This window comes from Salvelinus namaycush, unplaced genomic scaffold (genome assembly GCF_016432855.1).
Source record: "Salvelinus namaycush isolate Seneca unplaced genomic scaffold, SaNama_1.0 Scaffold138, whole genome shotgun sequence".
NCBI classification, from domain to species: domain Eukaryota; kingdom Metazoa; phylum Chordata; class Actinopteri; order Salmoniformes; family Salmonidae; genus Salvelinus; species Salvelinus namaycush.
In genome coordinates, this window is record NW_024058097.1 from 227,888 (window position 1) to 251,292 (window position 23,405).

Genomic DNA, 23,405 nt, shown 5'->3' on the forward strand with positions numbered 1-23,405 from the left:
GTGTATTTTCTGTTGGCTATGACATGCTGTTGTTTTTGAGTGTCTTATTGCCTATTGGTCCACATATTTCATCATAGTGATTGTGTTCCCCATACTCTATATAATATAGATGAGTGTTATGTATTTGATGCAGTGCTCACTCCCTGCTAAAATAAAAGTTAAATAAAATAAGTATTAGGAAACTTGAGTTCTAAACATTTTATTTATATTTTATCCTCAATAGAGGTAGAGACTCCGATGACCTCTGGGAGCCATCTCCAAAGAAACCACATACAAGTCCATCCCACACTCATTCAAACATAGGAACTGGTTCCTCCAGTCTGACCCCTGCTGCTGTCTCTGGCTCCACAGCCACCCGGCCATCTAGAGGTGTTATGAGTCCAGACCAGAAGCGGAGGAGGGCCAGTGTACCAGCGGCAACTACCACCGAGGGAGAGGACCGTTGGCGCACTGTGCTAGAGGATGATGTGGAGCCACTTCGACCAACATTTCGACCTAAAAGGCAGCCAGGACCTCAGCTGGACATGACTGGAAAGTACAGCCCCCTTAATCTTTTCCAGATGTTTTTCTCCTTGTCAGTTCTTGATTTGCTTGTGTCGAACACCAACAAGTATGGGGCTAAGAAGCAAGCAGGCAAGAAAGAGGCATGGAAGCCCATTTCCATCCAAGACCTGTACTGTTACATCTCACTGGTCATTTATATGGGGCTTGTGAAGTTGAAAACCCTGAAGGACTACTGGAGAAGCTCAAGACTCTACCAACTGCCTTTCCCCGCAACTATCATGTCTTGTAAGAGGTTTCTGACCGTCTCGCGGGCGCTTCATATTAGTGACCCACAAGCTGACGATAACAATGACAAGAAGAAGGGCACAGCAGGCTTTGATAGGCTCTGCAAAATCAAACCTCTCTACTCCAGCATTGTTGAGGCCTGCAAGACCCATTTTCAGCCTTCCCAGAACCTGTCCATCGATGAGAGGATGGTAGCCTCAAAGGCCAGAATTGGCATCAAGCAATATATGCCTAACAAGCCAACAAGATGGGGTTACAAGCTGTTTGTTTTGGCAGATTCTGCATGTGCCTACACTTGGAATTTCTTTGTGTATGAGGGGAAGTCCATCTCAGCCACCGGTATGGGACTTGGTTATGATTCCGTAATGAAATTATTGGATTTTCCACTGCTGGGGACAGGCTACAAATTGTTTGTGGATAACTTTTACACAAGCCCTACCCTGTTTATAGACCTGAGGAAGCTGAATGTATGGTCTTGTGGAACCATTCGTCCCAACGGAGTGGGTTTTCCCAAAACAAAAGTAAACGACATGCCTAAGAGGGCTGAAAGGGGTGCCATACGATGGATTCGTAAAGATGACCTGCTCTTTGTAAAGTGGATGGATGCCAGAGAGGTGGTCATGTGCTCCAGTATCCACAAATCGTACAGTGGCGATCACATCCGCAGGCGTGCTAAGGACGCTAATGGGACATGGACCAAGAAAGATGTCCCCGTTCCAGCTGCTGTGAAGGATTACAATAAGAGCATGGGAGGTGTGGACCTGTCAGACGCGCTGATAGGCTACTACAATGTTCTCCACAAGACAATGAAATGGTACAAGACATTCTTCTATCACTTCATCGACATTGCTGTGGTGAATGCATTCATCCTCCAGAAGGAGAAGGCTAAGATCTGTGGAAAGACCCCCATGACACAGCTAGCCTTCAGAGAGCTGCTCATCCAGGAGCTTGCTGACTACGGCACAAAGTCCACTGCAGCACCTTCTGTCCTCTCTACCTCTGTCCCCTCTACCTCTGTCCTCTCTACTCCTGCCTCCAGTGATGTTCACCTGCCAAAATACATCACTGCAGACCTGAATGTGCCTCGTGGCCAAAAGGGCACAGTAGGGAGGCGTCGTTGTACTCTGTGCCACAAGAAATCTCCCATCACCTGCACTACTTGTGCAGTTACCCTCTGCTTTACAACAGAGAGAGACTGCTATGGGCCTTGGCATCAGCAACTCAATCTGGTGTAGAGGTGTTACCCTCTGCTTTACAACAGAGAGAGACTGCTATGGGCCTTGGCATCAGCAGTTCAATCTGATGTAGAGGTGTTACCCTCTGCTTTACAACAGAGACTGCTATGGGCCTTGGCATCAGCAGCTCAATCTGGTGTAGAGGACTGTGGGTGTTCTGAATACTCTAATTGTAAATAGTTGTTTTTTTTCTCCCTCAGAAGTGTAGACACCACAAACTGACATTAGATCAGTGTTGGCTGCTAACTTGGCCGTTTATCTTTAATAGTTCACTTCTGTGTTTTGGGAGGCATTGGTTCAGCGTTCTCGTCGCGTCTCCTGTTAGTAACTTTTGTGTAGGGATGCTAATGATCCATTACGTATGACATTCCTGGGAGTGTGTAAACTTTATTATTAAAGCATTTTAGTATGTTCTCTATAGGTATGTACTTTCAAATGGACCAATTTGTCCACTTGGGTACATTTGGGAAAACTCGTGAGGGACACCTGGGAAACGTCATACCAAATATTATGTAGCTCTCTCATTCTTGAGTGTAACTTTGCACACACATTGTTACCCTGTTGTGGACAACAAAAAAATATAGAAAACCAATGTTTAATTTTTATATCTTTTATTATGGGGGTCTATTGTCCTGCATTATTGTGGAGGGGTGAGGGTGGACCCACGACAGGTGGACCCACTGGCATTGCCAAGGCAACAAGGGGACAGCTCGTTGGGGTTACCAACTGTCTGATTTGACCAGAGACTCACACAAAATGGCTGTTTGCTTTGCATTGTTGACCCAAAATGGCCTAGAGGTTGGAGCGTTGGACTAGTAACCGAAAGGTTGCAAGTTCAAATCCCCGAGGTGAAAAGGTACAGATCTGTCGTTCTGCCCCTGAACAGGCAGTTAACCCACTGTTCCTAGGCCGTCATTGAAAATAAGAATTTGTTCTTAACTGACTTGCCTAGTTAAAAAAGGTAAAATAAATAAAAATTATTCTCACCCCTCCACAGACTTTTATAAGTGGTTCCATTCAAATAGTATCAAGAATCAGCATATCCTTTCTTCAGGTCTATCAGGTCTAGCTATGCAGGTATGGATCCATCCAGTCTAAATGGATATTTTAACACCAGTCTTTAATTTGTCCTTAAAGGGGTAGTTCAATGTGAAGTTTGATTTCCTTTTTAAATATTATTTTATTGGTATGTACATAACATTTCCATACAACTTTTTTTACTTGTACAGTTTAGCTGAACGCAACATGTTTGAGCGATCCCGTCCTTCTGCTGAACATGATGAATATTCTCTTTGGAATCTCGTTCGTCTGAACTCCTGTTGAGAAAAGGAATAGCTGACTTCAGCAGAGGGCTACGTAACCTGTCATAAAGGCTACATATGTAATGTCTAACTACCTCCATGTGCCTGCCTGGTATCTGGTCCCCACCCAGACACCAGGCAGGTGAAGCTTTTGCCTTAGGTTTCCTCTGTATGTGGCTGAACAGGGAGTCGTGATGCCAACTAGACTGGTGAGGTTTGGTTAATGAGTACGTTCGGTAATTGTCACGGGAAATTAATCTCTAGTCCTTGTATCTTAACCAGAGCCTCTTCCTTAGTCGCAAGCTATAACCAGTCTAGTGTTAAAACTCACTGCAAACAAGAGTGAACTGTTGATGTTTGGTAGTCGTGGTGACTCTGACTCCTAGTGATGACACCCGCACGTGTCTTACGCCCTGCGTCGACGACAGAACCTGCAAAGGTGGACCCACTGGCATTGCCAGGGCAACAAGGGGACAGCTGGTTGGGGTTACCAACTGTCTGATGGGACCAGAGACTCACAAACAAAATATAATTTGGCTTTGCATTGTCGATCCAAAATGGCTGCCATTTGATTTAATATCAAGAAGTAGATGCAGAATCATTCATGAAATGCTAGTAGCAGCACAAGTGACTGGGGTGGATGGGCCACTCAGGATGTAGTCAATTTATATTTTCATGCAGTACCATCAATACAGTTTAAGCAGGATTGAGGTTAGAATACTGACTTCCAAATAACTCGTGTCCTGATGTAGTACAGGGCCCTTGTCAGCACTTTCCCATATTTAGTCTCTCGGGGTGGTAGTGCTGATCTAGGATCAGTTGTCTTTTAGATAGTCGTGTTACCTCCCCAGCTGATTGGTTACCCCTCTGATCTATCAGACAATAAAGCAGTCTTTAATGTAGTGCTGTTCAGCATGTTTATTTAGCCTCCTCCTTCAGGTCCTGATGGTGGTACCAGACTGGTCACTAGAAGATGCCTGTTACTGAACTACCACAAGGTGTGTATGATCGACTTTACTTCTGTCCTTTATAATGTAGAAGTGATGATTTCCTGTTACCGCCCCAGTCTGATGTTAAGCTGACTGATTGGTTAGTGAACTGATCTATACTCTAGAGCAGTGTTTCACAATCCTGGTTCTGGGGACCTAGATGTAAGGCTTCGTTTTAGACACAGCTCAATTCTGATCTTTCACTAATTAGTCTTGAGTATTTCGATCAGGATCAATCACACCAGATCTTTCTGCCTGTGTAAACGCAGCATTATTCACCTAATTCAATCAAGGGTTTGAGTGTAATCAGGTGTAGGGTGGTATTCAGGTTTTCACTGGCAGTGCTGTCCCAGCATATTAACACTTAACACGTTGAGTTGTGAATTCTGTCCTGTAATTAGATCACCTGGTCAACAGTGAGGGTCTCACAATGCTCTGGTCTCATTCTTGTAAACAAACACCATGTGACTGTACCTACTGTAAAATACATAAGTAGCTATCAATATAAACTTCATAGAAATAATCTAAATGTTATTGGTGTACCCTGTTTTCCAAATACCCTGGTATACCACCCAAGCCTAGTTCTGGGGGGGGGAAACACTTGTTGACAGTTTTGGGTCCCCAGGATTAGAATACACTGCTATAGACTGATCTCATGTCTGACTACAAGGTCTTACAATGCCACTTCATGCTTTTCTACTTTCTCCCTCTAGGTTTCTGCCCCCCTGGTTGAGGTCCTAGTGTCTGCCGTGTTTGGAAAGGTGTGTGACTTTTGACAGCATTGTAACGCTCCACATTAAGCATTCTGGAATGTTGTAAATGATGAAAGCATTACTTAACACACCAGTCAGGTGGCAATCCTGTCCTGTGCTCTGGGCTGGATAAAGGTCTGGCCTCCCATCGGCCCTCCTGTGGGTTGGGCAGACACTGACAAGCCTGCTCTCAGTGCAGGGGGCAGGGGTAAGGTGGGCTGCCTGCCTGGAGGGAGGGTGACTGGGTGGGGGCTTGATCCCAGACCCTGGACTGCTGGCTGGATGGCTGCAATGACTGAACTAAAATCCTGATCTGGTTTCAGAATGCTCTGAATGTAGTCTAGTAAAATAAGATTGGAATTATTTGGGTTTTAAACCTGTTCTGTCTTTTTAGAGCTCGTTGGCTGCTGAAGTGTTGCTGTGCTGGTGGAGCGGGAAGGTGTGTAGTGGGAATGACTTACGGTTCCAGTATTATAGTACACTGAGTATAGAGGACATTAAAAACACCTTCCTAATATTGAGTTTGCCCTCAGAACAGCCTCAGTTGTCTGGTGACACAACTGTGGGTCGGCATTGGAGTCAAGTTAGCTGGATGTCCTTTGGGTGGTGGACCAGTGTTGATACACATAAGAAACTTGCTCTTTACAAACCCAGCAGTGTTTCATTTGAGCTAAACCGGTCCACCTGGCACCTACCATACCCCATCCAAAGGAACTTAAATCCTTTGTATTGCCATTCTCAACTTTTGGCCAAGACTGTATATGTGTTGTAATGGAAAAAGGGGGCAGATCAATATTAGGAAGATGTTGTTAATGTACTGTTGAATGTTTCTCTTGGATCATCACACTGACCCATGCAATTTGTTATAAACTACATACTCTGACGTGATGAGTCATCATTACCGCCCCAGTCTGATGTAACGCTGACTGATTGGTTACTCTCTGATCAAGTCATCTCATACCTTGTGTATTAGTCCCTACAGTATCACCAGGGTTTAATTCTCACTATTTTCCCTCTAGCTCTCCTGTTTGGTCAGCAAGGAAGTGAGACATCTTGTTGGAACTGGGGAAAACCAGGCCAAGTCAATTCAACCCTGTGACTGTGTTTTGATGTATAAATAAATCTACAAATGAATGCTTGTCCTATTTTTCTTTCTCGGTGGTAGTAAATCAGACTTGGTGAATTTGGCCATTTTGAATGAACCATTTGTTCTGAATTCAATGTGACATTTCCTGTCATCTCATATCATTATGTCGTTATTCTAGGTGGTTTTAAACATGCACATGTAACGGGGATTGACATTGTTCACTGGCTATAGAAAGTTGACTGAATTATTTTAAGCCGTTGTGTTTTTGGGAAGAATTTATTGTGAGATGCATGTTTCATCATGGAGTGTACTTTAACGACACGGTGGGACAATTTTATAGCTAATATATGGAACAGACTTGGTTTACACTGATATCATGGACATTAATGTGCCAGTTTGTAGTCCCGAAAACCCCCCAAATGAGTTACCTCTGGTTCTTTCAACCATACCTACGGTGGTATCAATCGGGTTTTTTGACCATGTAGCGCCATTAACCCCATCTGTTGGCCGTGAAGCATAGGGGTAGAGAATTTGGGCTCACTACAAGGTATGAGCGTTTGCGCTTGAAGCTAGTTTCCCAGACACAGATTGAGCCTTACCCGGGACTGCATTTATATTAGAATTTTGGTGAATAACAGGAGAAAAAAGCCGTCCTGTACAGTTAATATTGCGTGCCGTTAAGTACTGGTCTGCGTCACACCAGTCATATGGCACCGATCATATTTTCCTGCAAGCATAAATTGGCTTTTAGGAGATTCTACATTTTCTGAGATCCGTTAACTTGACCATTATAGCAGGGGCTTTTAATTTCAGTACAAATGCTTCAATTGTGTGACCGTTAGCTGATCTCAGAAAAAGGTTTACGCCTGAATTTACCACAGATCTTGTTTTCAGTGTTGATGTCAAAACATTTTCCCAAGGATTTGTCCAACGAACCGTGGCGGAGTTTGTGCCCAGCAAGATGCCATTACTAACTGCTCTCTATAGCAGCTGGGTCTGGTCTACCTAGTTAATTGAATACAACACATTTTCCAGCGAATGATAGTCCCGTTTCCCATCCGTCTCAAACCTCATTGTGGCATTTTTGTGTGATGTATTGTCTCCACCTTCTTGCCTTTTGTGCTGTCGTCTGTGGCCACTAATGTTTGTACCATGTTTTGTGCTGCTACCATGTATTGTTGCTACTATGTTGTGTTGCTGCCTTGCTATGTTCTCTTAGGTCTCTCTTTATGTACTGTATTTATTTTGAATCCCAGGCTCCGTCCCCGCAGGACGCCTTTCGCCTTTTGGTAGCCGTCATTGTAAATAAGAATTTGTTCTTTTGCCTAGTTAAAGGTTAAATAAAAAAATCAGCGCACCCTTTTTCTACATCTATCCTCTTCTAGTTAGTAGGATACAATACCTGTATGTTTCTAGTGGTGAACTGGGATAGTGCAGCAGAACACCACTGGATAGAATACCTGTATGTCTCTAGTGGTGAACTGGGATAGTGCAGCAGAACACCACTGGATAGAATACCTGTATGTCTCTAGTGGTGAACTGGGATAGTGCAGCAGAACACCACTGGATAGAATACCTGTATGTCTCTAGTGGTGAACTGGGATAGTGCAGCAGAACACCACTGGATAGAATACCTGTATGTCTCTAGTGGTGAACTGGGATAGTGCAGCAGAATGCAACTGTCCTATAATCTTTGCCATTAAGTGTTTTGGCAAAATTTGATCAGGAATTAAGACTATTAGTGTAAGTGACAATGTATATTAAAAATAAGATTATTGTTATAAAATGCCTTTTATCACTCAGATGGATGGTATTTTCTGTGGCATTAAAAAGGTTTTAGTCTGACATTGGACATGATGCCAAATAACCTTTCACCTGACTGATGCATGCTTTCATTAAAGGAAAATTCCACCCAAAACGGTCTTTTGGTATTTGCAAAATGCATCATATGGGGATTTCTGTATTTTGAAAGTTACATATCTTGAGAACTTGATTATTGACAAGCAAAACATTTTGGGACTATGTTACAATGGACTAATGAAACAAATACCAAAATATGGTTTTTGGATGGAGTTTTCCTTCAACTGGTTTCTAGAACTCCCTGGAAAACTGTATTTTATGGTATTATTCTGTAGTGATGAAATTAAAGCCTTTTCAAGACATGAAGTCAAACCGTTACACACCAACACTAATCATGGTGGGGTGACTGAATTTAATATAGTTATACACCAACACTAACCATGGTGGGGTGACTGAATTTAATATACAGTTACACACCAACACTAACCATGGTGGGGTGACTGAATTTAACAGTTACACACCAACACTAACCATGGTGGGGTGACTGAATTTAACAGTTACACACCAACACTAACCATGGTGGGATTACTCAATTTAACAGTTACACACCAACACTAACCATGGTGGGATTACTGAATTTAACAGTTACACACCAACACTAACCATGGTGGGATTACTCAATTTAACAGTTACACACCAACACTAACCATGGTGGGATTACTCAATTTAACAGTTACACACCAACACTAACCATGGTGGAGTGACTGAATTTAACAGTTACACACCAACACTAACCATGGTGGGATTACTGAATTTAACAGTTACACACCAACACTAACCATGGTGGGATTACTCAATTTAACAGTTACACACCAACACTAACCATGGTGGGATTACTCAATTTAACAGTTACACACCAACACTAACCATGGTGGGATTACTCAATTTAACAGTTACACACCAACACTAACCATGGTGGGATTACTCAATTTAACAGTTACACACCAACACTAACCATGGTGGAGTGACTGAATTTAACAGTTATACACCAACACTAACCATGGTGGGGTGACTGAATTTAACAGTTACACACCAACACTAACCATGGTGGGGTGACTGAATTTAACAGTTACACACCAACACTAACCATGGTGGAGTGTTCTTCCAGCTGATCTTATCTGAGCTGGAGATTGCCCAGCATGCTCTGCTCCACTTCACCGGTGAGCGGAGCTACCACCTTTGATATTGATTAACTACAAATACTTCACAGCCTTTGTACCAATATCTGCTGCAGCCGAGAGGTTTTGGGGGCTCCAAGACTTCACAGCAGAAGTACTACAAGACTTTTGTCACCAGGAAATGTCCTGCCCTCACAGGAGGATTCTGAGGCTGTGTTGGACCTGATTAGAATGAGGTTTTTACAGAAAAGCAGGTTGATTTTGTTTAGTTCATTTCTTTTTTGGTAGTTTGTGTGATATTTTATTTATTTTTACCCATATGTTATTTTTGGGGATCCTTATCCACCCACACAGTAGGTGGCGGAATGCACATTTAATTGTTGTGAATGCCATTATACCATAGAAGAAGAGAGAGAGAGAGACAGACGGACAGACAGACAGCGGTCTAGACACCCTCAGTTAGTGATGCCAACTTAGCAATTTTGTTGCTATATTTAGCAACTTTTTTTTCAAACAGCACCTAAAAACAAATGTAGCTAATTTTAAAAATGTATTTGGAACTTGTGGCAACTTTTGAAAAATGACTCAAACGCTAAAACGCACATATTTTCCCTCAATGACACAAAACCGATTTTCTCTGTCACAACACACATGCCTGGCTGCAAAAGTGCATTGTGAGTGACGTCAGCAGCAGGCCAGCAGCAATTTCAGCAAATTGCAAATCATTGTTGGCTGACTGCAGCAGCAGTAGTATGTGTTCGACGAGATCTTGAACAGAACTTACAACATCAATCAACATGTCTCAATCAAAATTGTACAGCCAGAAGTACAGAAAAGAGTGGGAGTACCTGAATTTAAAGGGTGGCTGAAGCCAGTAATTGGGGATGATTGTTGGGCATACTGTGCGTACTGCAAATCAGATATGCTTGCAAAAATGTATGACATCAAAAAACATTGTGCTACAGCAAAACATATAAATAAATCAAAACCGTACAACCCCACAACGCAGTCTACATTACCACAGTTGGTTAAAAAAGTGGATAACTGCAACAGCTACTATGGCAATGACCACTGCAGAGCATTGTTCGCTGCTAGCATGCGACCATTTAGGTATGGCTTGCAAAGTTGCCTTTTCAGATTCTGTGGCAGCAACAAACTTCCAAATGCACCGCACCAAGTGCACAGCAATGATTAGGGGAATACTGGCTCCTTATTTTCTCAAAAGGGTAACATCAGATGTGGGGGATGAGAAGTTCAGTCTCCTTTTGGATGAGTCCACTGATGTCAGTGTCTCGAAATACCTGGGTGTGGTGATTCGGTATTTCAGTGCTAAAAAAGAACCGTTGTGTCCACATTTCTCAGGCTAGTTGTCTGGGAGGGTGGCGATGCCAGATCAATAGCAAAGGCGGTAGTTGAGTTTCTTGAGAAGTGCAACCTTAAAAAAGAGAATCTTCACAGTATTGGCACTAATAATGCGTCTGTGATGACTGGGGTACACAACGGGGTGCACATGATTTTAAAGGTAGAATGTGCATTGCCCAATTTGGTACTCATCCGTGATGTGTGCCATTCTTTACAATTGGCTGTCTGTGCAGCATCCAAAGAAACCATCCCTAGGAGTGTTGAGTACTTAATCAGGGAAACCTACAACTGGTTTTCGATTTCCCCAAAACGGCACGAGGCGTACAAAGCAGTGTATGCCACCATTAATTGTGGCCAGAAACCCCTGCAGGTCACCAAAGTGTGTGCCACACGTTGGCTATCGATTGAGCCTGCGGTAACTCGTATATTGAGCCAGTGGGAAGAACTGAAACTCCACTTTGAGTTGACCAAGGCCAGTGAGCATTGCTACATGGTGGATGTGCTCCACGCTATGTACATGGACAAGACCAACTATGTCTACCTGACATTCTTGAAATCAAGTTGCAGTGAAGTAATTTGAGGGAGAGCAAACAGATCCTGTCAAGCTTTTGGACAATCTGGTACACCTCTTAACATCAATTTGCAGCAGAGTAGTCAACCCTATGGCAAAAATGGATGTCCTGAATGATGCCATTGATGGACATCTCAGTCCATCACCATGTACCAACTCAGTCTTGCGCCAGAGGACAAAAAGGTAATTCGGAGACAGTGCATCAACTACATTGTTGCTTTAAGCAAGGAGCTGCAAGCAAGGCTCCCAGACAACCTTGAAGCCTTGCGAAACAACATGGCCTTGTTCAGTGTTAAGGAAACGCTAAAGCACAATAAAGGCACCACTGAAATTATTAAAGTAGCTGAGCTACTGGTGTACCAGCCCCAAACAATTGATAAAATTGTTTCCCAATGGAGAAACATCCATCTGTTTAGGTGGGACTCAACTGAAAATACGGTCGAGTTTTGGAGTGAAGTCAATAACTACACGGACTCTTCCGGGTCAAATCCATTTAAAGAACTGTGCAAAGCTGCACTCGCTGCCCTCTCCTTGCCACACTCAAATGCGGAGGTTGAACGGCTGTTCAGCCAAATGAGTGTGGTCAAGTCAAAGTTAAGAAATAGAATGTCACTGCACACTCTCAACTCCATACTCCTGGTGCGGTATGGACTGAAGCTGGCTGGTGAAACCTGTTACCAGCATAAACTACCAAGTGAAGTTCTGCAGCAGTTTGGCACCACAGCAGCATACAGCTTTAAGGCCACTCCATCCTCTACTGCTGGTTCCAGCTCTGTGACAATGCAGTTGGACAGTGAAGAGGATTTCCTTGCCAATCTATGATCCATCATATTTACAGATCCTCCTCTCCACCCTCTCCGAGTTGGGCATCTCCGGCGCGGCCCACGCTTGGATTGCGTCCTACCTGACAGGTCGCTCCTACCAGGTGGCGTGGCGAGAATCTGTCTCCTCACCACGCGCTCTCACCACTGGTGTCCCCCAGGGCTCTGTTCTAGGCCCTCTCCTATTCTCGCTATACACCAAGTCACTTGGCTCTGTCATAACCTCACATGGTCTCTCCTATCATTGCTATTCAGACGACACACAATTAATCTTCTCCTTTCCCCCTTCTGATGACCAGGTGGCGAATCGCATCTCTGCATGTCTGGCAGACATATCAGTGTGGATGACGGATCACCACCTCAAGCTGAACCTCGGCAAGACGGAGCTGCTCTTCCTCCCGGGGAAGGACTGCCCGTTCCATGATCTCGCCATCACGGTTGACAACTCCATTGTGTCCTCCTCCCAGAGCGCTAAGAACCTTGGCGTGATCCTGGACAACACCCTGTCGTTCTCAACTAACATCAAGGCGGTGGCCCGTTCCTGTAGGTTCATGCTCTACAACATCCGCAGAGTACGACCCTGCCTCACACAGGAAGCGGCGCAGGTCCTAATCCAGGCACTTGTCATCTCCCGTCTGGATTACTGCAACTCGCTGTTGGCTGGGCTCCCTGCCTGTGCCATTAAACCCCTACAACTCATCCAGAACGCCGCAGCCCGTCTGGTGTTCAACCTTCCCAAGTTCTCTCACGTCACCCCGCTCCTCCGCTCTCTCCACTGGCTTCCAGTTGAAGCTCGCATCCGCTACAAGACCATGGTGCTTGCCTACGGAGCTGTGAGGGGAACGGCACCTCAGTACCTTCAGGCTCTGATCAGGCCCTACACCCAAACAAGGGCACTGCGTTCATCCACCTCTGGCCTGCTCGCCTCCCTACCACTGAGGAAGTACAGTTCCCGCTCAGCCCAGTCAAAACTGTTCGCTGCTCTGGCACCCCAATGGTGGAACAAACTCCCTCACGACGCCAGGACAGCGGAGTCAATCACCACCTTCCGGAGACACCTGAAACCCCACCTCTTTAAGGAATACCTAGGATAGGATAAAGCAATCCTTCTGACCCCCCCCCCCCTTAAAAGATTTAGATGCACTATTGTAAAGTGGCTGTTCCACTGGATGTCATAAGGTGAATGCACCAATTTGTAAGTCGCTCTGGATAAGAGCGTCTGCTAAATGACTTAAATGTAAATGTAAATGTACAGTACGTATGCAAGGAGTGGGCTTTCTGGAACTGGCGGAGACACACAGCTGATGGTGGCAGTGTGTACTGCAGTGGGTGCGAAAACAGTGGCAAAATCTGAAGGAAACCATCGAGCAGCTAGCCAGCCAAGCAGCACAACAACCTGGGGAGAGCTGGAGAGAGATGCCTAGCACATACATCATTATTTGAGTTAAGTTGCTTATTCAATAAGATAGCATATATACCTTGTTATTTGCCTGTACCTATAATTGTTGATCAGTTAGGTAGCATGTTAACTAACTACCAATACACTGCTTAAAACTATGATTGTTCAGAATGTGTAGGTTTACTAGTTAAAAAGTTGGTCCTGCCGTACATACCTACAAGTACGCTACGGTCACAAGACGCAGGCCTCCTAATTGTCCCTAGAATTTCTAAGCAAACAGCTGGAGGCAGGGCTTTCTCCTATAGATCTCCATTTTTATGGAACGGTCTGCCTACCCATGTGAGAGACGCAGACTCGGTCTCAACCTTTAAGTCTTTACTGAAGACTTATCTCTTCAGTAGGTCATATGATTGAGTGTAGTCTGGCCCAGGAGTGTGAAGGTGAACGGAAATGCTCTGGAGCAACGAACCGCCCTTGCTGTCTCTGCCTGGCCGGTTCCCCTCTCTCCACTGGGATTCTCTGCCTCTAACCCTATTACAGGGGCTGAGTCACTGGCTTACTGGTGCTCTTTCATGCCGTCCCTAGGAGGGGTGCGTCACTTGAGTGGGTTGAGTTACTGACGTGATCTTCCTGTCTGGGTTGGCGCCCCCCCTTGGTTTGTGCTGTGGTGGAGATCTTTGTGGGCTATACTCGGCCTTGTCTCAGGATTGTAAGTTGGTGGTTGAAGATATCCCTCTAGTGGTGCGGGGGCTGTGCTTTGGCAAAGTGGGTGGGGTTATATCCTTCCTGTTTGGCCCTGTCCGGGGGTATCATCGGATGGGGCCACAGTGTCTCCTGACCCCTCCTGTCTCAGCCTCCAGTATTTATGCTGCAGTAGTTTATGTGTCGGGGGGCTAGGGTCAGTTGGTTATATCTGGAGTACTTCTCCTGTCTTATCCAGTGTCCTGTGTGAATTTAAGTATGCTCTCTCTAATTCTCTCCTTCTCTCTTTCTTTCTCTCTCTCGGAGAACCTGAGCCCTAGGACCATACGTCAGGACTACCGGGCATGATGACTCCTTGCTGTCCCCAGTCCACCTGGCCTTGCTGCTGTTCCAGTTTCAACTGTTCTGCCTGCGGTTATGGAACCCCTACCTGTCCCAGACCTGCTGCTTTCAACTCTTAATGATCGGCTATGAAAAGCCAACTGACATTTATTCCTGATTATTATTTGACCATGCTTGTCATTTATGAACATTTTGAAAATCTTGGCTCTCTCTAATTCTCTCCTTCTCTCTTTCTTTCTCTCTCTCGGAGGACCTGAGCCATAGGACCATACGTCAGGACTACCGGGCATGATGACTCCTTGCTGTCCCCAGTCCACCTGGCCTTGCTGCTATTCCAGTTTCAACTGTTCTGCCTGCGGTTATGGAACCCCTACCTGTCCCAGACCTGCTGTTTTCAACTCTTAATGATCGGCTATGAAAAGCCAACTGACATTTATTCCTGATTATTATTTGACCATGCTTGTCACTTATGAACATTTTGAACATCTTGGCCATGTTCTGTTATAATCTCCACCCGGCACAGCCAGAAGAGGACTGGCCACCCTCATAGCCTGGTTCCTCTCTAGGTTTCTTCCTAGGTTTTGGCCTTTCTAGGGAGTATTTCCTAGCCACCGTGCTTCTACACCTGCATTGCTTGCTGTTTGGGGTTTTAGGCTGGGTTTCTGTACAGCACTTCGAGATATTAGCTGATGTACGAAGGGCTATATAAAATAAACTTGATTTGAAAAATAAAATAAATAAAATGTAATTGTTCAATAATGTGTAATTGTTCAATAATTCAATGTGTTGTGTTTAAAAATAAAAATGTGATAATATAAAATGTGTTGTGTTTATATTAATTTTACAAATAAAAGTATATGATAATAAACAAACAAATCTAAACTAACAAATGTCAAATCATATTTTTCGCCGAGATTATTTTAATGTTTTTTTTTCATGTGATATTTATATATATATTTTTTCACTTTTTTTTATTTTTATTAACAGTAACATGCAAAACATAAACATAACAGCCAGAGGAATTCCACAAAGAAATGAGAAAAAAAATAAAAATAATAAACTAATCCACATTTTATCAATTCAAATACAGACATATTGCGAATACGTTTTTTTGACATTTTGTTTTGTATACGTTTCAAAGACTCTAAATAGTTTTCCAAATCAGATCAAAAAATTAAGAAAAGGGCCTTTTTCTTCATAAATTTTGATTTGTGTATGAAAAATGTTCCAAATAAAATAAAGAGATTTATGACATATTCACATTCAATTGTGGAATCAGTGTAGTAAAATAATATGTCAAACTTAGAAATTTCAATGGTTGTATGCAATTTGAGGCCAAGATATAGTTTTACATCAGTCCAGAACACTTCACTATATAACAATGACAGAATAAGTGTTCAATTAGAGTCTACGTAATGACGCAGTTTTACGTTATTATGTAATGACGGCATCACGCAATGACATCACAACGTCATTTAGCAACAAATGAACTTCCTCTGAAAATTAGTTGGCAACACTGAGCGGAATGCGGCGAAAGCACCTACAGGTAACTTAGCTAGTCGCCACTTTGGCATTCAATCTAAAGCCATCCTTTTGTTTAAACACCTCCACTGATCTTTAGAATTTACCCTAGACAAATTATGGACTTCTAGTATCAAATATGTTTTGTTCTGATTTGTTTATTTCATGTTCAGGCCGATATCTGGCTGTTGGCATTGCAACGTCTTTCGATGATGAGAATTTACACAGACCTGTTCTGAATACCTGATTGTACTTTAGTATTTTTGATGAGAGACTTGCAAATTTATTATAATTTTATTTTAACAAAAAACGTGTTTCGAAATGCTGCGTTCGCAGAACACGTGTCCGCATCTAGCTAGGTCACATGAGAACCTACGTTATTTAATGGCTGGCTAGCTACCGGGGTTGTAACTACAATTGGTGTTGACTTTATACTATTTTCTCCTTTCAAGCTGCCGACGACTCGAATGTGCTGCTCTGGTAAGCAACATATTACTTAAATGCCTGCTTACGTGGTGGTTTTACTTAGCAACTAGCTAACCACGTGCCATGTTAGCTAGTATGCTAGCTTGCCAGTTAGTGACCGGACCATCAGTCGTTATAAACCCAACGTTACATCACTGCTACGGTGATGATAAAATGAACTCTCTCTTATCGAATCAGTCTTTGAAGAAGAAACTTCTTTACCAGATTCTGAGTAGCAGTTGGCCCCTGATTCGACTGTCGTTGCTGCGCTAATGACACCCTATTCTCAATAGTGTACTACTATTAACGTTGATCTGGTCAGAAGTAGTCGACTGTATTGGAAATAAGGTTCCATTAGCGACGATATCAATGTCGGGTTCTATATGCCTGCGTGTTGCCTGTTCATAAAGGGACCTCCCAATCTTCCCCCTGATCAACAGAAATGCAGGACAGATGCCAGGGAAGTCCAGAAGACTGACACGTGAGTACGTTGGCTTACCACCAGGATCATTAGATGTGTTCAGCTTGTCAGCCCTTCGCCTTTAGGAGATTCGCCAGGGCCCTTTATCTAATTCCCAAGTAAATGGATACAATTTCAGTGTAAAGGTAGATTTGTAAGTGAATATTAACTAGCATTAGCGCAGCTATTAAGAATATGGTTATCAGCTAGCATGCTAGAACATACCTGCTGACTTCCAGTCGTTATGCTAGCTTTAGTTAGCATTAGCTTGCTAAACTACATTAAATTTACCCCAGTTTGACTCTGACATAACATATGTATCCTTGACTTTATCTGGCTGGGGAAGTAGATAAAGGTCCTCTGCCCTAAATCCCTGAGTATCTATTTGTGTGCACTTAGAAAACTCATGGATTTTCAACTAAATAGGGAAGTGCACTTTGGGGTGGACTTTCAGGTGGTAACTGACTCACACGTGACTGGCTGTAAATGATGATCCTCAATGACAAGCATATATCTGATTTTTGGTGATGCTAACTTTGATCTGATGGCCTCCTTGTCCTGTGTTCCAAAGCCTCTTGTAGTAATATACAGACTAGTAAGTCACTAACATGGATGTGTTCTTTGCTCAGGTCTGCATTACTTGTGACATGACTTCCTGACTTCAAGGCATCTGAACAGAATCTCCACTTGGAGTTCCATTCTGGAATAGGAATGTGTGCTGGTGAGTTCCATTTGAGTTTATTCACTGGTGTTCAGGACAGTTCTAATGGCACCATTTCTATATGGTCACTACTTCCGGGCTTTATATGATGATCCATTGACAAGCATATGTCTGATTATTTTGTGAAGCTACTGTTTGTTCTGATGGGCTCTATTTAAGAACTTTCTATGTTCTCATAGAAGCCAGGCAAAAACTAACATTTATTTTGTGATTCCTTTAGCATTCAGACCACGAGACTGATGCGCTTTGTGAAAATCCAGGTTGGTGAAATGTTAAGACACTAGTACCCCACTTCCCTTTATAGTGCACTACCTTAGACCAGGACCCATGCACTATAAAGGGAATAGGGTGTGACTTTGGATGCAGGCATGGTCCCCTTTTGGCTGGCCAACTGTACAAGATGGCTACCGGGACGTGCTACAGTCCCAAGGATGACAAACTAGCTCACTTTGAACCGATGTGAAACGACATGAACTACTGAGTGACTGTAGCTAATGCAGCGGTTGGTCATCGATTTCTCCATCATCACACTAATAAAATGTTTACCTTTCATTCTTCAGGGTTTGAGTGCTGTGGTCAGTGGAATTGCAGCGTTGGACTCCAACATCCTGGTAAGTTGTGGTTCTGAAACTGTCCTAAATGGCGCCCTCTATAGTACACTACATTTGACCAGAGCTTTATGGGCCCTAGTCAGAAGTAGTGCACTAGAAAGGGAGGTCTTTCCCAGAATAACAATCGTTCTCTGCAACCACATGATAAACCTTTTGGAATCTCGTTTGTCTGACTTCCTGTTGATGATAAATGACCTGACACCCTGCAGGGTAAAGAACCCTCGCTTGACTGTCTTGTTGCAGCCTAGTTTCACGTCCTCCATTTTGTCTTACAGTTGACTGTCCTGAAACAAGATGGCTGTTCTGAGCTGCTCTAAGCTATGCAGGTAAGGATCCATCCAGTCTAAATGTATATTTTAACACCAGTGTCTTGTCCTGGAAGTGGTAGTTAAAACATTCATTAAGTTTATTGTATAGATATCTACACAGCGTTGCCAACTTTTTTACTTGTACAGTTTAGCTGAACGCAACATGTTTGAGGGATCCCGTCCTTCTGCTGAACATGATGAATATTCTCTTTGGAATCTGGTTCGTCTGAACTCCTGTTGAGAAAAGGAATAGCTGACTTCAGCAGAGGGCTACGTAACCTGTCATAAAGGCTACATATGTAATGTCTAACTACCTCCATGTGCCTGCCTGGTATCTGGTCCCCACCCAGACTTTAACCTGAAGCATATGTCTTTGTAGGTTCTTCTGTTTGTGGCTGAACAAGGAGCCGTGATGCCAACTAGACTGGTGAGTTTTGGTTAATGAGTACGTTCGGTAATTGTCACGGGAAATGAATCTAGTCCTTGTATCTTAACCAGAGCCTCTTCCTTAGTCGCAGTCTATAACCAGTCTAGTGTTAAAACTCTGAACGGTTGATGTTTGGTAGTCGTGGTGACTCTGGCTCCTAGTGATGACACCCGCACGTGTCTTACGCCCTGCGTTGACGACAGAACCTGAAAAGGTGGACCCACTGGTGTTGCCAGGGCAACAAGGGGACAGCTGGTTGGGGTTACCAACTGTCTGATGGGACCAGAGACTCACACAATTTCATTTGGCTTTGCATTGTCAATCCAAAATGGCTGCCATTTGATTTCATATGTAGATGGAGAATCATTCATGAAATGCTAGTAGCAGCACAAGTGACTGGGGTGGATGGGCCACTCAGGATGTAGTCAGTTTATTTACGTTTTCTTGCAGTACCATCAATACAGTTTAAGCAGGATTGAAGTTAGAATACTGACTTCCAAATAACTAGTGTCCTGATGTAGTACAGGGCCCTTGTCTGCACTTTCCCATATTTAGTTTCAGGGTGGTAGTGCTGGTCTAGGATCAGTTGTGTTACCTCCCCAGCTGATTGGTTACCCCTCTGATCTATCAGACAATAAAGCAGTATTAATGTAGTGCTGTTCAGCATGTTTATTTGGACTCTCCTTCAGGTCCTGATGGTGGTACCAGACTGGTCACTAGAAGATGCCTGTTACTGAACTACCACAAGGTGTGTATGATTGACTTTACTTATGTCCTTTATAATGTAGAAGGGATGATTTCCTGTTACCGCCCCAGTCTGATGTTAAGCTGACTGATTGGTTAGTGAACTGATCTATACTATAGCAGTGAGGTCTGGTCCTGAGGACCCAGAGGAGTGGTGGGTCCCCAGGATTAGATAATGCTGTAGACTGATCTAATGTCTGACCATTAGTTCTTACAATACCACTTAATTCTCCCTCAACTCTCCTCCCCAGTTGATGTCCTTGTGGGTCTGCAGTCTTCAGGAAGGTGTGTATGATTGTGTTTTTACAGCCTCTTCACTCACTGACCTTTAACCTCTTGCACTTGCTACATACTCCACCTACCTTCTACCTACTCATTAACATCACTGAGGGAACTACAAATACCATGGACTCTTAACTACAGCGCACACCCACCACATGGAACATTCTGGATGTATGTGATGAAATGACATCCCCAGTTGGTTGGCTTCTGTCCGGTGCTCTGTGGCTGGCATCAACGCAGGTTTCCCATCGGTCCTCCTGTGGGTTGGGTAGACACTGACAAGCCTGCTTTTCTGTTTTGGGCAGGGATAAGGTGGGCTGCCTGCCTGGAGGGAGGGTGTCTGGGTGGGGAGCTTGTAGCCAGACCTTGGACCACTGGCTGGATGGCTGCAATGACTGAACCCCCTTGGTCTGATCTCGTCTCAGAATGCTCTGCATATAGTCTGCAGTACCTAATGTACTTCTGCATAATGTTTAATTTGGTATCTGTTCCTTCCAGGTCCTAACTGTTCCAGCCTGGCCACTGGAGAACTGTTGCTGCACTACCTCAAGGTGTGTAGGATCAACTTTGATCTGTTGCCATTAACTTCTGTCCTTTATAATGTAGAAGTGATTTCCTGTTACCGCCCCGGTCTGATGTTAAGCTGACTGATTGGTTATTGAACTGATCTATACTCTAGAGCAATGTTTCACAATCCTGGTTCTGGGGACCTAGATGTAAGGCTTCGTTTAGACACCGCTCAATTCTGATCTTTCACTAATTCGTTTTGAATAATCAGACTAACCCTAATGTTGACTGTAGCTATTTACTCAGGTAGCTATCAATATAAACTTCATAGACATAATGTACATGTTATTGGTGAAACCCTGTTTTCCAAATACCCTGGTATACCACCCAAGCCTAGTTCTGGGGGGGAAACACTTGTTGACAGTTTTGGGTCCCCAGGATTAGAATACACTGCTATAGACTGATCTCATGTCTGACTACAAGGTCTTACAATGTCACTTCATGCTTTCCTACTTTCTCCCTCTAGGTTTCTGCCCCCCTGGTTGAGGTCCTAGTGTCTGCAGTGTTTGGAAAGGTGTGTGACTTGACAGCATCTTAATTCTCCTTCCACATGAAGCATTCTGGAATGTTGTAAATGATGAACACACTACTCAACCATACCAGTCAGGTGGCAATCCTGTCCTGTGCTCTGGGCTGGATAAAGGTCTGGCCTCCCATCGGCCCTCCTGTGGGTTGGGCAGACACTGACAAGCCTGCTTTTTGCAGGGGCAGGGGTAAGGTGGGCTGCCTGCCTGGAGGGAGGGTGACTGGGTGGGGGCTTGATCCCAGACCCTGGACTGCTGGCTGGATGGCTGCAATGACTGAACTAGACACTCCTGATCTGGTTTCAGAATGCTCTGAATGTAGTCTAGTAAAATAAGATTGGAATTATTTGGTTTTAAAACTGTTCTGTCTTTTTAGAGCTCGTTGGCTGCTGAAGTGTTGCTGTGCTGGTGGAGCGGGAAGGTGTGTAGTGGGAATGACTTACGGTTCCAGTATTATAATACACTGAGTATAGAGGACATTAAACCTTCCTAATATTGAGTTTGCCCTCAGAACAGCCTCAGTTGTCTACAAGGTGTCAAAGCGTTCCACAGGGATGTTGGCCCGTGACACAACTGTGGGTCGGCATTGGAGTCAAGTTAGCTGGATGTCCTTTGTGTGGTGGACCAGTGTTGATACACATGAGAGACTGTTGCGCTTGACAAACTAGCAGTGTTTCATTTGAGCTAAACCGGTGCACCTGGTTTGCCATACCCCATCCAAAGGAACTTAAATCCTTTGTCTTGCCCATTTACCCTCTGAGTGGTACACAATCCATGTCTTGTTGTTTAAAAACCCTTTTAACCTGTCTGCATCTACACTAATTTAACAAGTGATGTCAATAAGGGCTGGCTTTCACCTGGTCAGGTTAATGTATTGTCCACTCGGTGTATATGTGTTGTAATAGAAAAGGGGGGCAGATCAATATTAGGAAGATGTTGTTAATGTACTGTTGGATGTTCCTCTTGGATCATCACACTGACCCATGCAATTTGTTATAAACTACATACTCTGACGTGATGAGTCATCATTACCGCCCCAGTCTGATGTAACGCTGACTGATTGGTTACTCTCTGATCAAGTCATCTCATACCTTGTGTATTAGTCCCTACAGTATCACCAGGGTTTAATTCTCACCCTATTTTCCCTCTAGCTCTCCTGTTGTACAACGGCAAGCCCTCTTGGTCAGCAAGGAAGTGAGACGTCTCGTTGGAACTGGGGAAAACCAGGCCAAGTCAATTCAACCCTGTGACTGTTTTGATGTATAAATAAATCTACAAATTAATGCTTGTCCTATTTTTCTTTCTCGGTGGTAGTAAATCAGACTTGGTGAATTTGGCCATTTTGAATGAACCATTTGTTCTGAATTCAATACTGAACAATTTGACATTTCCTGTCATCTCAAATCTTTACATCGTTATTCTAGGTGGTTTTAAACATGCACGCGTAACATTTCACTGGCTATAGAAAGTTGACATCTTCAAATTAATATTTTAATTAATTGATCTGTTTTTGAAAGGATGTTAATGTTCAGCATGTCTATGGGGTAGTTTGTAGTGGGCTTTACCACTATGGGGTAGTTTGTAGTAGGCTTTACCACTATGGGGTAGTTTGTAGTAGGCTTTACCACTATGGGGTAGTTTGTAGTAGGCTTTACCACTATGGGGTAGTTTGTAGTAGGCTTTACCACTATGGGGTAGTTTGTGGTAGGCTTTACTACTATGGGGTAGTTTGTAGTGGGCTTTACCACTATGGGGTAGTTTGTAGTGGGCTTTACCACTATGGGGTAGTTTGTAGTGGGCTTTACCACTATGGGGTAGTTTGTAGTAGGCTTTACCACTATGGGGTAGTGGGCTTTACCACTATGGGGTAGTGGGCTTTACCACTATGGGGTTCGTTTGTAGTAGGCTTTACCACTATGGGGTAGTTTGTGGTAGGCTTTACCACTATGGGTTAGTTTGTAGTGGGCTTTACCACTATGGGGTAGTAGGCTTTACCACTATGGGGTAGTTTGTGGTAGGCTTTACCACTATGGGGTAGTTTGTAGTAGGCTTTACCACTATGGGGTTCGTTTGTAGTAGGCTTTACCACTATGGGGTTCGTTTGTAGTAGGCTTTACCACTATGGGGTAGTTTGTGGTAGGCTTTACCACTATGGGTTAGTTTGTAGTGGGCTTTACCACTATGGGGTAGTAGGCTTTACCACTATGGGGTAGTTTGTAGTGGGCTTTACCACTATGGGGTAGTTTGTGGTAGGCTTTACCACTATGGGGTAGTTTGTAGTAGGCTTTACCACTATGGGGTTCGTTTGTAGTAGGCTTTACCACTATGGGGTAGTTTGTGGTAGGCTTTACCACTATGGGGTTCGTTTGTAGTAGGCTTTACCACTATGGGGTTCGTTTGTAGTAGGCTTTACCACTATGGGGTTTGTTTGTAGTAGGCTTTACCAC

At 43.8% G+C, this 23,405-nt stretch overlaps 1 protein-coding gene, 2 long non-coding RNA genes, 4 other non-coding genes and 4 pseudogenes across 19 annotated transcripts in view; all 11 read left to right on the forward strand.

Moving 5' to 3' along the window:
- The window catches only part of LOC120036514 (piggyBac transposable element-derived protein 4-like), a 140,825-nt gene extending 137,899 nt beyond the window's left edge, over positions 1-2,926 (forward strand). For all 9 annotated transcript variants that reach the window (XM_038982959.1, XM_038982958.1, XM_038982955.1 and 6 more), the window contains one exon: positions 224-2,926. In XM_038982959.1, the coding sequence (XP_038838887.1) occupies positions 224-2,024 (1,801 nt within the window). In that variant the 3' untranslated portion in view covers positions 2,025-2,926. The remainder of the gene's footprint in view (positions 1-223) is intronic.
- A 9-nt stretch (positions 2,927-2,935) lies between these two features.
- LOC120036523 lies at positions 2,936-6,197 on the forward strand. Its single transcript, XR_005474534.1, has 5 exons — positions 2,936-3,534; positions 4,265-4,323; positions 5,028-5,075; positions 5,461-5,505; positions 6,086-6,197. It is a non-coding gene; the product is annotated as an uncharacterized LOC120036523 (long non-coding RNA).
- Positions 3,297-3,368, forward strand: LOC120036561. Its single transcript, XR_005474564.1, has one exon. It is a non-coding gene; the product is annotated as a small nucleolar RNA SNORD30 (small nucleolar RNA).
- On the forward strand, positions 3,706-3,832 carry LOC120036543. The gene has a single exon (XR_005474547.1). It is a non-coding gene; the product is annotated as a small nucleolar RNA SNORD22 (small nucleolar RNA).
- On the forward strand, positions 4,359-4,433 carry LOC120036590 (annotated as a pseudogene).
- LOC120036582 lies at positions 5,944-6,017 on the forward strand (annotated as a pseudogene).
- A 9,603-nt stretch (positions 6,198-15,800) lies between the features above and the next one.
- LOC120036520 lies at positions 15,801-22,241 on the forward strand. 5 transcript variants are annotated; one of them, XR_005474527.1, is made up of 14 exons: positions 15,801-15,874; positions 16,302-16,329; positions 16,755-16,799; positions 17,404-17,495; positions 17,716-17,755; positions 18,056-18,106; positions 18,382-18,432; positions 18,794-18,841; positions 19,531-19,589; positions 19,837-19,870; positions 20,366-20,418; positions 20,901-20,948; positions 21,335-21,379; positions 22,110-22,241. It is a non-coding gene; the product is annotated as an uncharacterized LOC120036520 (long non-coding RNA). The 5 variants fall into 5 exon arrangements; XR_005474526.1 differs by having other exon boundaries at positions 15,802-15,874; positions 16,755-16,795; XR_005474529.1 differs by having other exon boundaries at positions 15,827-15,874; positions 16,725-16,799.
- LOC120036551 lies at positions 17,919-17,981 on the forward strand. Its single transcript, XR_005474555.1, has one exon. It is a non-coding gene; the product is annotated as a small nucleolar RNA SNORD29 (small nucleolar RNA).
- Positions 18,997-19,123, forward strand: LOC120036539. Its single transcript, XR_005474543.1, has one exon. It is a non-coding gene; the product is annotated as a small nucleolar RNA SNORD22 (small nucleolar RNA).
- On the forward strand, positions 19,625-19,699 carry LOC120036532 (annotated as a pseudogene).
- LOC120036583 lies at positions 21,966-22,039 on the forward strand (annotated as a pseudogene).
- Positions 22,242-23,405: the final 1,164 nt, after the last annotated feature.